The sequence below is a fragment of the Etheostoma spectabile genome, chromosome 3, assembly GCF_008692095.1.
Source record: "Etheostoma spectabile isolate EspeVRDwgs_2016 chromosome 3, UIUC_Espe_1.0, whole genome shotgun sequence".
Taxonomy (NCBI): Eukaryota; Metazoa; Chordata; class Actinopteri; order Perciformes; family Percidae; genus Etheostoma; species Etheostoma spectabile.
Genome location: NC_045735.1, coordinates 30,330,645 through 30,343,348, shown reverse-complemented (window position 1 = coordinate 30,343,348; position 12,704 = coordinate 30,330,645). Strand labels below are relative to the sequence as shown.

Sequence of the window (12,704 nt, the reverse complement as noted above, 5' to 3'; positions counted from 1 at the left end):
TTCAGAATCTAGGAACCAATTGTATGTTGTCAAAACTGTGTCTTATTACAAAGTAATTTAGTAATAAAGGCTTAAAAATATGAACTGTGTAAATATGAGGTTGTGTTGAAAAAATGACATGACATTTGGTATCGCTAAAAATAGAAAAAGTGGGAGCTTTAAATTGACATTCCAAACTCACCTGAACAGAATCACTGGTGATTTATATTTCCATGGGAAATTATTTTCAAGTTGGTAAAAGTGGGGGTGCTCTAAAATAACTTACAATGGCTTGTATAGGAAAAAAAAAAGTACTTGCTGTATTTTAGGAGAAAGTGAATAATGAGTTACTCCCATCTTCACTAATTCAGTTTCCAAAAATACATACATGTAGTTTAATGTTGAAGTCATTGAAATACACATTACAGACTAATTTCCAACTTGTGATCAATATGACACCTTTTTCTTCGTTTGTCTGCCTCTCCCTGTTACCACTCAGTTGAGATGAATCTGTTCAAATCTGAAATACTCAAAACCTTCCAATCACAAAACACATGTTGCATGGCTCCTGTCATAGCTACTGTGAATGTTTGAGGGCTGTTTGAACTAAACTTAAACATTTCAGATATGGGGCACTTGATTAATTACTTTTGTTATTCTTCTTGGGATTGCAGTCTGACTATTTACGGTATGTTGATATTATGTCAGTCATGTTGTGTTTTGAGATTGTTCTCCTGGACCCAGTTGGCCAAAATTCACAATTAAAGTAGGTTATTAAACCTCAATAAACAATTAAAGAATGACAAAAGTTTTCATGGTGCTATTCTTTGCAGCAGCTACAAGAGTCACAAATAAGCAGATTTCTTTTTACACCATTGATGGTTATGAGCTGTAGTGTATTGTATGATTGACTCTTTCACTGACATACTGTATTGTTCAGACAGTTTAACAAATTCTTTAGTATTTCAATTCCAAGGAAATACAATCTGGCAAACAGGCAATGATGGAAATGATAGAAACTATGTTTTTAATAAGCATTTATGGACATATTGTTGTATCTTCTGGCATTATTCCTCTATGTAAAGAAGGCTTTATTTATTTTGTGTTATTTCATGAGCAGATCACTGTTGAATACATTTAAAATACAGACTGAATTTTTTGTTTTTATTTTCTAGAGTTTTTTATGTCTTGGTAGTGACTCGACCCATGATAGCTTTCTTTGTGTTCATCTCTGGTTTCAGCAGGATTATGTAACATTTGGGTCCAAACAGAGCCACCAAGAGGCCAAAACTGGAGGCCAGGATGGCAAAGACCTCCACTGCATCTGCATATTTGCCTGGAGAGTTGACATAAGCAGGAACAAAGGCCACCCACACAGCACAGAAGATCAGCATGCTGAATGTGATCAGCTTGGCCTCATTGAAGTTATCTGGAAGATTCCTTGCCAGGAAGGCTAAGAGGAAGCTAAGGATAGCCAGTAAGCCAATATAGCCAAGTAACACAGCAAAACCAACTGTAGACCCAACTTCACATTCATAAACTATCTTATCATTGTGGTATTGAGTGTTTTTATGAGGAACTGGTGAGGAAGAGACAAGCCAAGCGGTGCAGATTGCTGCCTGAATAGAAGTAAGAACCAGAACTGTCCCTCTCTGCTGAACAGTACCAAACCACTTCAGACTGGCTCCTCCACCTGGCTGGGAGGCCTTGAACACAGCCAGAACCACCATGGTTTTTACCAGGATGCATGAGACACAAAGCACAAAGCTGATCCCAAATGCTGCATGTCTCAGCTGGCATGTCCACAGCCTGGGACGGCCAATAAACAGCAGTGAACACAGGAAACATAGTTTAAGTGACACCAAAAGCAGGAAACTCAGTTCTGAATTGTTGGCGCGTACCATGGGTGTACTGCGATGATAGATGAAGATTACCAGGACAACAGCACAGATAAATGTGCCTAACAACGAGGTTGTTGTGAAGCAAATTCCCAGAGGCTCATGGTAGGAGAGGAACTCTGTTATTTTAGGAACACAGTGGTCACGCTGTGGGCTGGACCAGAAGTCCTCTGGACAGCTGGTGCACTCCATGGAGTCTATGGAAATAGGGGAACAGAGCATCAAGAATATGGTCCCTCTCACCTGTGAACATTTAAAGTAATGTTTGATGGGCCAACAATGTTAGAAATTGCACTTGTGGTGTCTGCATTGGCGGGAATGTGTTTCATTTGTCCACATCATGGACATCAAGAAGGGCAAAGTTCTAGAAAATAAATTCATATTCAACATATAGTTTTATAATGATACAAACCGGTTTCATTGCTGAACTTTCCATCAGAGCAAGGGACACAGTCAAAACAGCACACAGGCTGCCCTTTTTTTCTGGCCATACGGGTACCTGGCGGACAGCTCTCACTGCACACTGACTGTGGTGACTGAAGGGATAGTAAGAGTTATATAACAGGTATTCTACACTTTTGGATTCTGCTTTGTGTGTAATCCAGTACTGAAGTAAATACAACAATAAAAAGATGTAACCTGTTTGGATTCAAAGTTCCAGAAGATTTTGTTTTCATCAAGTGTAAGCTCTTCACCTTTGGTGGCCGACTTTTTAACAATCCCCACACTCTGCACTTTAGTTTTTCCATCAGGGAGCCACAGCCAGTTCATGATATCATATATTGGTAAGGCATCACCATTTTCATCAAATGACACTTGATCACCAAATGGTGTTGTGAAGTTAACCTTTTCCAAGTAATACATTAGCTACATAGGGGTACAATACAGGTTATATCATAGACTGAAAACAAGTCATTGTTAATGTATGTGAGTATGTGCATGCTTTCAGATGTTTATTGTGATAAACTGTGGATTTAGTCATGCAAGTATTTTAAATATAGCGAGTATATACAGTACATGAAATGTAAGCTCTCTAAATTCAATCAAACATTGTTTCCATTACTTATTATGCCATTATCAATTCATTATGTTTGTCACAATAAATTAGTTGTTTGTTCTTTCACAGCTTCTAGGATTAAGCAATTTGTCATCTACTCAAAGATCTACACAAATTATCAAACCTGGCTAATAATGTTATGTTATGCATAGTTATTGTAATAATATCTTCTTTTCCCAAAATAAAATGTCTTAAGGAAACCTCAAAATGCAGCAGCTGTTTTCAAAACATAAACAGGTGGAGTGTACACTGACATCACACCTGCCATGGCTCCAGTGTTTGCAAAGTAGCACAGCTGTGCCCGCTGAAAGGCCCTCTCCCTGGGACACAGCGCAGCATGTCATCGAGGGCATACGCCAGCGTGTACACAGCCTTGTAAATATTGTACTCAGGCCTGAGATTAGAAACATCCAAAAACTCAGTCTCCACGTTCTCTAGATCTTCCTGTCCAGTGCATAGTTCTCCCCCAGCCTCCACCCAACCTAGTGGAGGTGGGGAAAATCTACACTGAAATGTGTATTCCCAAAACTGCTTCACCTGAAATGTATTTCAAAGTCTTAACAAAAATGTCAATATTATAACTTGTAATTACTGATCTGAATGTAATGTCACAATCTTTACCATGCTATTTCCATTAATTTCGTCATCTAGGTCAGGCAGTACTCCTAACAGATACTCCCTTAACCCTGGTATTTCTCCTCGGCGGATGGCAATGCCCAGAGTGCCACCCAGGTATGGCATTAGGTGGGGGGTCTGCAGCACAGCAGCTGCTGTCCAGGCTTCACTGGCCATCCACTGGAGACCTCTCACATTCTGCCTTACCACCTGTTTATTGCATTTTATTTAAAAGATTTCTTTCAGACTGACACACTGTAAAATAATTTAGTCTACTTCGTGCCACTGAATCAGTCCAATATAACAAAAATATGAATAGATCGATAGATACCTCTTTCATGAGTTGAATCATGTGGATCTGATGTGCAAACACAATGACCACACGAGCTGTGGATTTCTTCATCACTTCCACAATCCTCTTTAGTTCAACTGGGTTCTCACCCCAGGGCAGTATCTCTAAGTAGGCCAGACAACCTCTGCCGGACAGTGCCAGGTCAGATTGGAAGGACCGGGCAACATAACGTCCATAGTCATCATCACTCACCAGCAGACCTGCCCAGGTCCAGCCAAAGCGTTTTAGAATCTGAATCATAGCACGCACCTGATTGAATAGACGGCTGAGGGATTAGTGCACAGGTTGGAATAACCTTTTAATGAAAAAATAGCTACTTATGTCTGACATCAAAATTACAATTACTTGAACCCATTATGCTTTTTCTTCTAAATCTATAAATTTGCATCAAATTCAGTAAAAGCAAAATATGTGTTTGCTTAAGGGACATCTCACTAAAGTCCCTGTAAACTATGTTTTGGATTTATTATTTTTTAGTGAGTTTTACCTGGAAAGCATCACTTGGGATTGTTCTGAAGAAGGATGGAAACCTTTGCCTATCACTGAGGCAGGAACATGTAGCAAAATAACTCACCTATAAATAAACATACAGTTTACAAACAGATTTTACTTCTCATGCAAGTCACTTGAAACATTCAAATAATTTCCCCTATTTAAAAATCCACCGTTATAAAATCTAATATAAAAAGATCACTTCTTACCAAAAAATAAGGTTTGTTGGAAGAGTTGGAGCTGAGCTTTAATGTATATGTCCTATCCTAATTTTCACTTTAACATTTTAAATACCTTCACCCTTTAACTGGCACATTAATAACAGCAGTACTGAAGAAAGTAAACTCACAATGGGCAATTTGAATAAACCTATCACATCAGAGGTGGCGATAGAAAATGTTGAAAAGGAATCACCCACAATTCCCAGGACTGGTGGGGTTCCCAAACAGTTCTCCTGAAGCAGAAACTGTTCTTCTCGACCACTGGCTAATGACAATGCTGCACTTAATCCAATTACTAGTGTAGCACAGTTGTCATAAAGACTGTATCCCAGAGTCACATTAGGAAGCAGGTTGGAGTTTTTGTTGATCTCGTCAATAGCAAAGGCCATGGTCATGGCATGCCTGAACCCTGGAGGGTCAAAGCTAACACATAAAATGCCTTAATCAACCACCAAAAAGCAAAACATTATTTATGATCATCTGCGCATGATGTCTGCTACATGTGTGTAAAACTTACCCTTGGCAGTTGAGCTGATTTGGTTCTGAGGTGAATGTCAGCTCAGGGAAGACAGAGGTGTAGTGGACCTCAAACAGCCCACCCAGGATAACATCACCAGGCTTGTGCATCCCATTATGATAAAACTGCCGTCTTAATTTACAAGATGAGAGGAGAGAGGAAGACTCTGACAAGAAAAAGGGAGAAGAGAATAAAATCAAGATCAGGTAGACATACAAGATCAAAAATGTGTCTAGAAATGCACCCATAACTGCCCACTTCCCGACACCCTTTCTGGGCTTCATGCACGGTTACTTAATTTTATATGCAGAGTTATATCATGTCCTTTGGCGGTTTTCGTCATAGTGTCACACACCCCAGGCACTCCTATGGTACGGGCGGTCATGTGGGGGTGGTGCTTACACATATCAAATTAGCTCTATGTCATGATTACGTCATTTATATGTTGTATTTTCTGTTAATTGCTATGGCATTAAAAGTCTAAATTCTTGTGTTATTGTTTGGAGCTCATCTTGAGTTTTTGTCTGTCAAACACAAAGTATCATGCTAAATGAAATGACATGAATCATCTTTTACCTGAATAGACATTAAGGACAAAACTGAAAGCACTGTGGAGGTGAAAGATAAACCCAAACAAAGCAATACAGCAAATGATCATTACTGTATGCTCACACTATGATTATAAGTCCTGATGTTGTGACACTATCAGGTTAGTCATGATAAACCTAATTTCAGAGTGGAAAATTCAATTCAAATAAATTTCATTTATAGTATCAAATCATAACAAGAGTTATCTCAAGACACTTTATTAGACCACACTCTATAATTTACAAAGACCCAACAATTCCAGTTATTCCCCCAAGAGCAAGCATTTAGAGTGACAGTGGCGAGGAAAAACTTCCTTTTAGGGAGAAACCTCTGTGTTGAGGAAAACTTCCTTTAAGGGAGAAACCTCGGTGTTGAGGAAAATTCCCTTTTAGGGAGAAATCTGGGACAGACCCAATCTCTTGGTAGGTGGTGTCTGACAGTGCCGGTTGGGGTGCGATGAACAATGGTAATAATTGTCACAATAAATATAATTAAGCTATGACTAGAAATAGTAGTTGTAGTTGTTCATGGTGCAGCAGGGTAGTGCAGGGCATAGCAGGGCACTGCATGGTACAGCAGGGAGTTGCAGGGCACTGCAGGGCATGGCAGGGCATGGCGGGACATAGCAGGGCGTAGCAAGACGTAGCCGGGCACTGCAGGGCGTAGCAGGATGTTGCAGAGCACTGCAGGGCATAGCAAGGAGTTGCAAGACACTGCAGGGCATACCAGGATGTAGCAGGGCACTGCAGGGCATAGCAGGACATGGCAGGGCACTGCAGGGTGTAGCACGGTGTAGCAGAAAATAAAATCTAAAGTTCTATAAAGAAGGAACAAATGCAGCAATAGACACTACCAACACTGACCCGTAAATCATAATGCACTTTTATCTTCTTGTTTCAACTTTAGATCAGGTGAAGCTGCATGTAGTGTGCCTTACCATTGGAAGATTGGAGATGAAAAGTATAACTGACATGTAACCGAGATTAGCGTGCAACTCACATGCTCCACTTTATACTAGTCATCTTCATTATATTCCAGCTCCATGTCAGTGACGATACTTTGGCAACAGGTGGCGTAGTTAGCTATAGGGTGGCCTATCATGTGGTGGTTGTTTTTATTTTTGTCTGAAAAACTAAAGTGAGTGTTTTTATGTTTTGTGTGGACCCCAGGTAGAGTAGCGGATGTTCTGAATTATAGAGTGTGGTTTAAACTTACTCTATCTGTAAAGTGTCTCCAGATAACTCTTGTTATGATTTTATATTATAAATAAAATTTAATTTAATTTAATTACATCAGCTAATGGGATCCTAATAAACTCAAATCAAAAATCAAATTCTCAAAGAAAGCAACTTAAAACCTGTGTTGCTCTCATCTTCTGTTTTATGTTGGGTCAGAACCACCGATGGGGGGCAGAGACTGCGAGCTACATGGAAAAAGGATGCATCAAAAAAGCCACTTTGAAATGTTGCTGTTTTTATGAACAGAACAGTTATGTGACCCCCTCCCCCCATTGACTAAAAACATTATGTGACCCTCCCCTCAACAAAGAAAAAAATGACCCTCCCCTATTTTCCTCTGGTGGTCCATTTCATAAATACTGAACTGTCCCTAAGAGGGAACAAATGGTGACTAGGGGAAACAACATCATTTCATTAAGTGTAACAAGGAGAGAACTAACACTGCCTTTAATTACAACCCAGCTGGTTTAAGTTCTCAATAGTAAAAATTACAGTAATCAAAAAGTTAAGTGAGTTAAATACTGGTGCAAGGCCATGTGGAATAAAAGTATTTTTATGTTGACAGACATACTACTACTTAGTGGAACACATTTTTTGTTTGTTTTTGAGTAAATTATTAGGGAAAAAAGTCAATAATAATGGAAGACTTGTTTTTGGAAAGCTTTATTTCTCTACATTACATTCTGCTTGTTTCTTTCATGCCAAAAAACTAACTAGTTAAAAGAACAATAGATTACTTTACATTATAGGAATGTAAAGTACAGATAGTATCATAGTTGCTGCTTTATGACTTTGTGGTACCTCGACCCATGACAGCTTTCTTTGTGTTTCTCTCTGGTCTCAGCAAGATTATGTAACATTTGGGTCCAAACAGGGCCACCAAGACGCCAAAACTGGAGGCCAGGATGGCAAATACCTCCACTGCATCTGCATATTTGCCTGGAGAGTTGACATAAGCAGGAACAAAGGCCACCCACACAGCACAGAAGATCAGCATGCTGAATGTGATCAGCTTGGCCTCATTGAAGTTGTCTGGAAGATTCCTCGCCAGGAATGCTAAGAGGAAGCTAAGGATAGCCAGTAAACTAATGTAACCCAGTAACACTGCAAAACCAACTGTAGACCCAACTACACATTCATACACTATCTTATCATTGTAGTATTGAGTGTTTTTATGAGGAGCTGGTGAGGAAGAGACAAGCCAAGCGGTGCAGATTGCTGCCTGAATAGAAGTAAGAACCAAAACTGTCCCTCTCTGCTGCACAGCACCAAACCACTTGAGACTGGCTCCTCCACCTGGCTGGGAGGCCTTGAACACAGCCAGAACCACCATGGTTTTTACCAGGATGCATGAGACACAAAGCACAAAGCTGATTCCAAATGCTGCATGTCTAAGTTGACATGTCCACTGACTTGGACGTCCCATAAACAACAGTGAACACAGGAAACATAGTTTAAGTGACACCAAGAGCAGGAAACTCAGTTCTGAGTTGTTGGCGCGTACCATAGGTGTACTGCGATGATAGATGAATATTACCAGGACAACAGCACAGATAAATGTCCCAAGCAACGAGGCCGTTGTCAAGCAGATACCCAAAGGCTCTTGATAGGAGAGGAACTCTGTTATCTTAGGAACACACTGGTCACGCTGGGGACTGGACCAGAAATCCTCTGGACAACTGGTGCACTCCATGGAGTCTGATGAGAAGAGAACAAACAATAGATATCTACATCATATGAAAAGGATATATAGGGAAACCTAGGCAGTGGTGGAAGAAGTATTCAGATCATTTACTAAAAAATAAAGTACGATATTTGCGATACCAGTCCCCCTTATGGGATTACTGGTATAGCTGTCTTATTTAATTGGTGTCTGTCTTGTGTATCTCTATGTTTTTGTTGTTGCTGTTGTTGTTGTTGTTGTTGTTGTATTTTATGGACCATCAGTCTAATAATAAAGGCTATCTATCTATATATCTATCTATCTATCTCTGAAATGTAGAGGAGTAGAAGTAGAAAGTGGCATGAAAAGAACTGACTCAAGTAAAGTACTTCAAATTTGTACTTCAGGTACTTAGTTACATTCCACCACAAAACCTTGGGTATTTTAAAATAAATATCAACCTGTGTTGTTGCTGATCTTTCCCTCAGAACAAGGGATGCAGTCAAAACAGCACTCGGGTTCCCCCTTCCTTCTGGCCATGCGGGTACCTGGAGGACAGCTCTCGCTGCACACTGACCAGGGTGGCTGTATGGGTAAGAGTTATCACTGATCTACACCATTTGATGCGGTTATTTGAGATGTTTTTGGACAAAAATCAAAAAAATCAACAAGCATAAGTAACCTGTTTGGATTCAAAGTTCCAGAAGATTTTAGCTTCATCAAGTCTGAGTTCTTTTCCTTTGGTGGACTCTTTAACTTCACCCACATTCTGAATCTTTGCTTTTCCATCGGGGAGCCACAGCCAATTCATGACATCATAAATTGGTAAGGCATCACCATTCTCATCAAATGTCACTTGATCACCAAACGGTGTGGTGAAATTAACTTTATCCAAATAATACACCAGCTTCAAAAGTGTGAGAGAAAGAAAACAGACATAACAAAGAGTTAACAAACTCCATCCATATATGTATCAGATCAGAAATAGCAATCAATTATAAAAGATTATTTATTCTAGCTTTGCTGGAATTATCAAGTTAAAAGTGTTACCTAACACCAGGCTGAACATATGTGTTTTGCTGCCCTGTCTGGTTGAAAGTTTCAAGTCTGTTTCACCTCTGACCACACCCACCATCGCTGATGGGTGTGGTTAGTGATGTCACAGGGTCCTGGAGTCCACATGCACTTCACGGCAACCAGTACTCCTACTGAAAAACTACATTCAGATAGTGCCCAAACACTCATGTTGTCCTTGGGTAAAATTTGACCCATTGTCAGTTTTTTCATCACAAAAACATAGGCCTTTGAAATCAGCTGAAAATGTCATCATTAGAAATATCAAACAACTTTGGAAAAAACATCAAAAAAAGGACCCACTACATTGAAAAAGTGACAAAAATGTCAGAAAATGCAATAACATTTTTCATGGTAGATGGTAAGACAACACAAGGGTTAAGGTGTAGCAGCTGTATTTGGAAATAAACAGGTGGAGTGTAAACAGATATCACACCTGCCATGGCTCCAGTGTTTGCAAAGTAGCACAGCTGTGTCCGCTGAAAGGCCCTCTCCCTGGGACACAGCGCAGCATGTCATCGAGGGCATACGCCAGGCATACACAGCCTTGTACACGTTGTACTCTGGCCTCAGATTGGAAACATCAAACAACTCACTCTTCACATTATGCAGAACCTCCTGTCCAGTGCATAGTGCTCCCCCAGCCTCCACCCAACCTAGTGGAGGTGGTGCAAATTTACACTGAAATATGTCTTCCCAAAATTGATTTACCTGAAATGTGTAAAGAAAATTGAATGTTATCAGAAATAATGACAATATGTACTGCTGCAATTTCCAGTCAGATTGTAAGAATTAACCCTCACTAAACTATTTCCGTAGTTGTTATGGTGTTGATTAGGGTGTATTCTTAAAAGGAAGTCCTTGAACCCTGGTATTTCTCCTCGACGGATGGCAATGCCCAGTGTGCCACCCAGGTACGGCATGAAGTCAGGCGTCTGGAGCACGTCAACTGATGCCCAAGCTTCACTGGCCATCCACTGTAAGCCTGTCACTTTCTGCCTCACCACCTGTTTATTGCATTTTAAAACAAAATTCTTTCAGACATCTAAAAAAAAAAAGGCACAATAATGCAATAATGCTGTGATAATATATACAATTTTTTACTTCTTTTTCGTTACTTTTGCTACAGCAGCAGGGGAAATTTGTAAAGGTGTATCAATTTATTTCTCATGGTTATGCTAATGATTAGTGCACCTGCTATGTTCTCACTCCGAGGACACAAATGTAGCCAAACATGAAATGTTAACAACCGATAAGATACCAACATTTCTTAGTTAACAGTTAAAACATAAATTCATTATTGACTTTCTACTTTGAACCCAACCTCCTCCATCAGTTTATAAATATGGATCTCATGTGCAAACACCATGACCACGCGAGCTGTTGATTTCTTCATCACATCCACAATCCTCCTTAGTTCAGCTTGGTCACTGTCCCAGGGCAAAACCTCTGAGTAGGCCAGACAACCTTCACCGGTCTGAACCAGGTCAGATTGGAAGGATCGAGCCACATGGAGTCCATAGTCATCATCACTGACCAGAAGGCCGACCCAAGACCAGCCAAAGTGTTTTAGAATCTGAATCATAGCACGCACCTGAGTAGATAAGAGAATATTCTGTATCATCTTCTCAATCTATCTTTTTTCATCAACTATGCAAAAAGCATGCATTTTCTTATGGCCCAATATGGAACTTTGTTTTATTGTGGAGACTAATTTTGATTATAGAGTACAAACTCTGTTGAAGGCCACATACAGATCATATCAAAAGGAAATTATCTAAATGTACTGCTGTTCTTTAAAAAGTAAGGGATTTGTTGAGTAAGAAAAATATTGGAAAATGCATAAGAAAAAAAATATAGATCTAATTAAACTTCAGAGGAGAGTGATTAGAATAATACATAAAGCTTGTTGTTATAAATCAACAACGTATTGTATTAATATAAGTTTTTCATGTTCTTACAATTTCCAGATCTTGTATATTTAAAAACTTTGAAAATACTTTTTTGATCTGTGAACAATGGCCTTCCTGTCTGTATTGATTTTTTTTTTTTTTAACTGAAATAACATTTTTCATCATCATCTTCGCCATCATCATATTTTGAAGTTTGCTGTACTCCCATTAAAACATGAAAGTTATTATTTTTGCTAATAGTTTCACCTGGAAAGCATCACTTGGGATTGTTCTAAAGAAGGACGGAAACCGTTGCCGATCACTCAGACAGGAACATGTGGCAAAATGACTCACCTGAAATGAGACAGACAACACGTGCACAGGCAGTGTACATTATCTAAATCAGTTCAATAGACACATTTAAAATATTTGACCCATCTTAACAACACCACAGATTCTTAACCAGCCTATAAAAAGCACAGAATAAATATGAGCTCACCATGGGCAATCTGAATAAACCTAGCACATTGGAAGTGGCAATAGTAAATGTTGAGTAGGAATCGCCCACAATCCCGAGGACCGGAGGGGTCCCCAAACAGTTCTCCTGAAGCAGAAACTGCTCTTCTTGACCACTGGCGAGTGCCAACGCAGCACGGAATCCAATAACAAGTGCACCACAGTTATCATAAAGATTGTATCCCAGAGTCACATTGGGTAGCAGATTGGAATTACTATTGATCTCATCAATAGCAAAGACCATCGTCATGGTATGTCTGAACCCTTGGGTGTCAAAGCTAAAAGACAAAATGTCTCTATTAACCACAAAAAATATTCTGAGAACACGGGTATACAACCTTCATATCCACATTATCAAAACATCCTGTTTTAATATGTCCTTTAAAGCTGAAATTTAAACTTAAGCACATCTCAACATCTGATTAACCATATTGCAGTGCATGACAAATATCTGTATGTGTGTGAAACTCACCCTTTGCAGGTAGGCTGTTTGGCTCTGAAGTGAATGTCCACTCAGGGAAGACTGAGGTGTAGTGGACCTCAAACAGCCCGCCCAGAACCACGTCGCCAGCCTTGTGCAACCCATTCAAGTGAAATTGTCT

General features: G+C 39.7%; 2 protein-coding genes across 2 annotated transcripts; both read right to left on the bottom strand.

Annotated features, from left to right (window-relative positions):
• Positions 1-1,160: 1,160 nt before the first annotated feature.
• Positions 1,161-5,331, bottom strand: LOC116680941 (extracellular calcium-sensing receptor-like). Its single transcript, XM_032509547.1, has 9 exons — positions 5,132-5,331; positions 4,743-5,037; positions 4,389-4,475; positions 3,881-4,150; positions 3,556-3,759; positions 3,196-3,471; positions 2,517-2,744; positions 2,290-2,413; positions 1,161-2,074 (listed from the first exon to the last, which is right to left on the bottom strand). Exons 1-9 carry the CDS (start codon positions 5,239-5,241, stop codon positions 1,161-1,163), a joined length of 2,508 nt encoding a protein of 835 aa, XP_032365438.1. The 5' UTR covers positions 5,242-5,331.
• Positions 5,332-7,692: 2,361 nt separating this feature from the next.
• Positions 7,693-12,367, bottom strand: LOC116682968 (extracellular calcium-sensing receptor-like). Its single transcript, XM_032509810.1, is given in 9 exon segments — positions 7,693-8,655; positions 9,082-9,205; positions 9,303-9,527; positions 10,131-10,231; positions 10,234-10,405; positions 10,498-10,701; positions 11,019-11,288; positions 11,854-11,940; positions 12,086-12,367. Coding segments are annotated over 9 exon segments (2,364 nt in total). The 5' UTR covers positions 12,353-12,367; the 3' UTR covers positions 7,693-7,741.
• Positions 12,368-12,704: the final 337 nt, after the last annotated feature.

Coding starts and splice junctions, on each gene's coding strand:
- LOC116680941 (XM_032509547.1), bottom strand. CDS start 5,241: ATGCACAAGCCTGGTGATGTTATCCTGGGTGGGCTGTTTGAGGTCCAC. Junction 4,476..4,742: donor GTTTATTCAAATTGCCCATT/GTGAGTTTACTT, acceptor GTTTATTTATAG/GTGAGTTATTTTGCTACATG. Junction 2,075..2,289: donor AAAGTTCAGCAATGAAACCG/GTTTGTATCATT, acceptor CTATTTCCATAG/ACTCCATGGAGTGCACCAGC.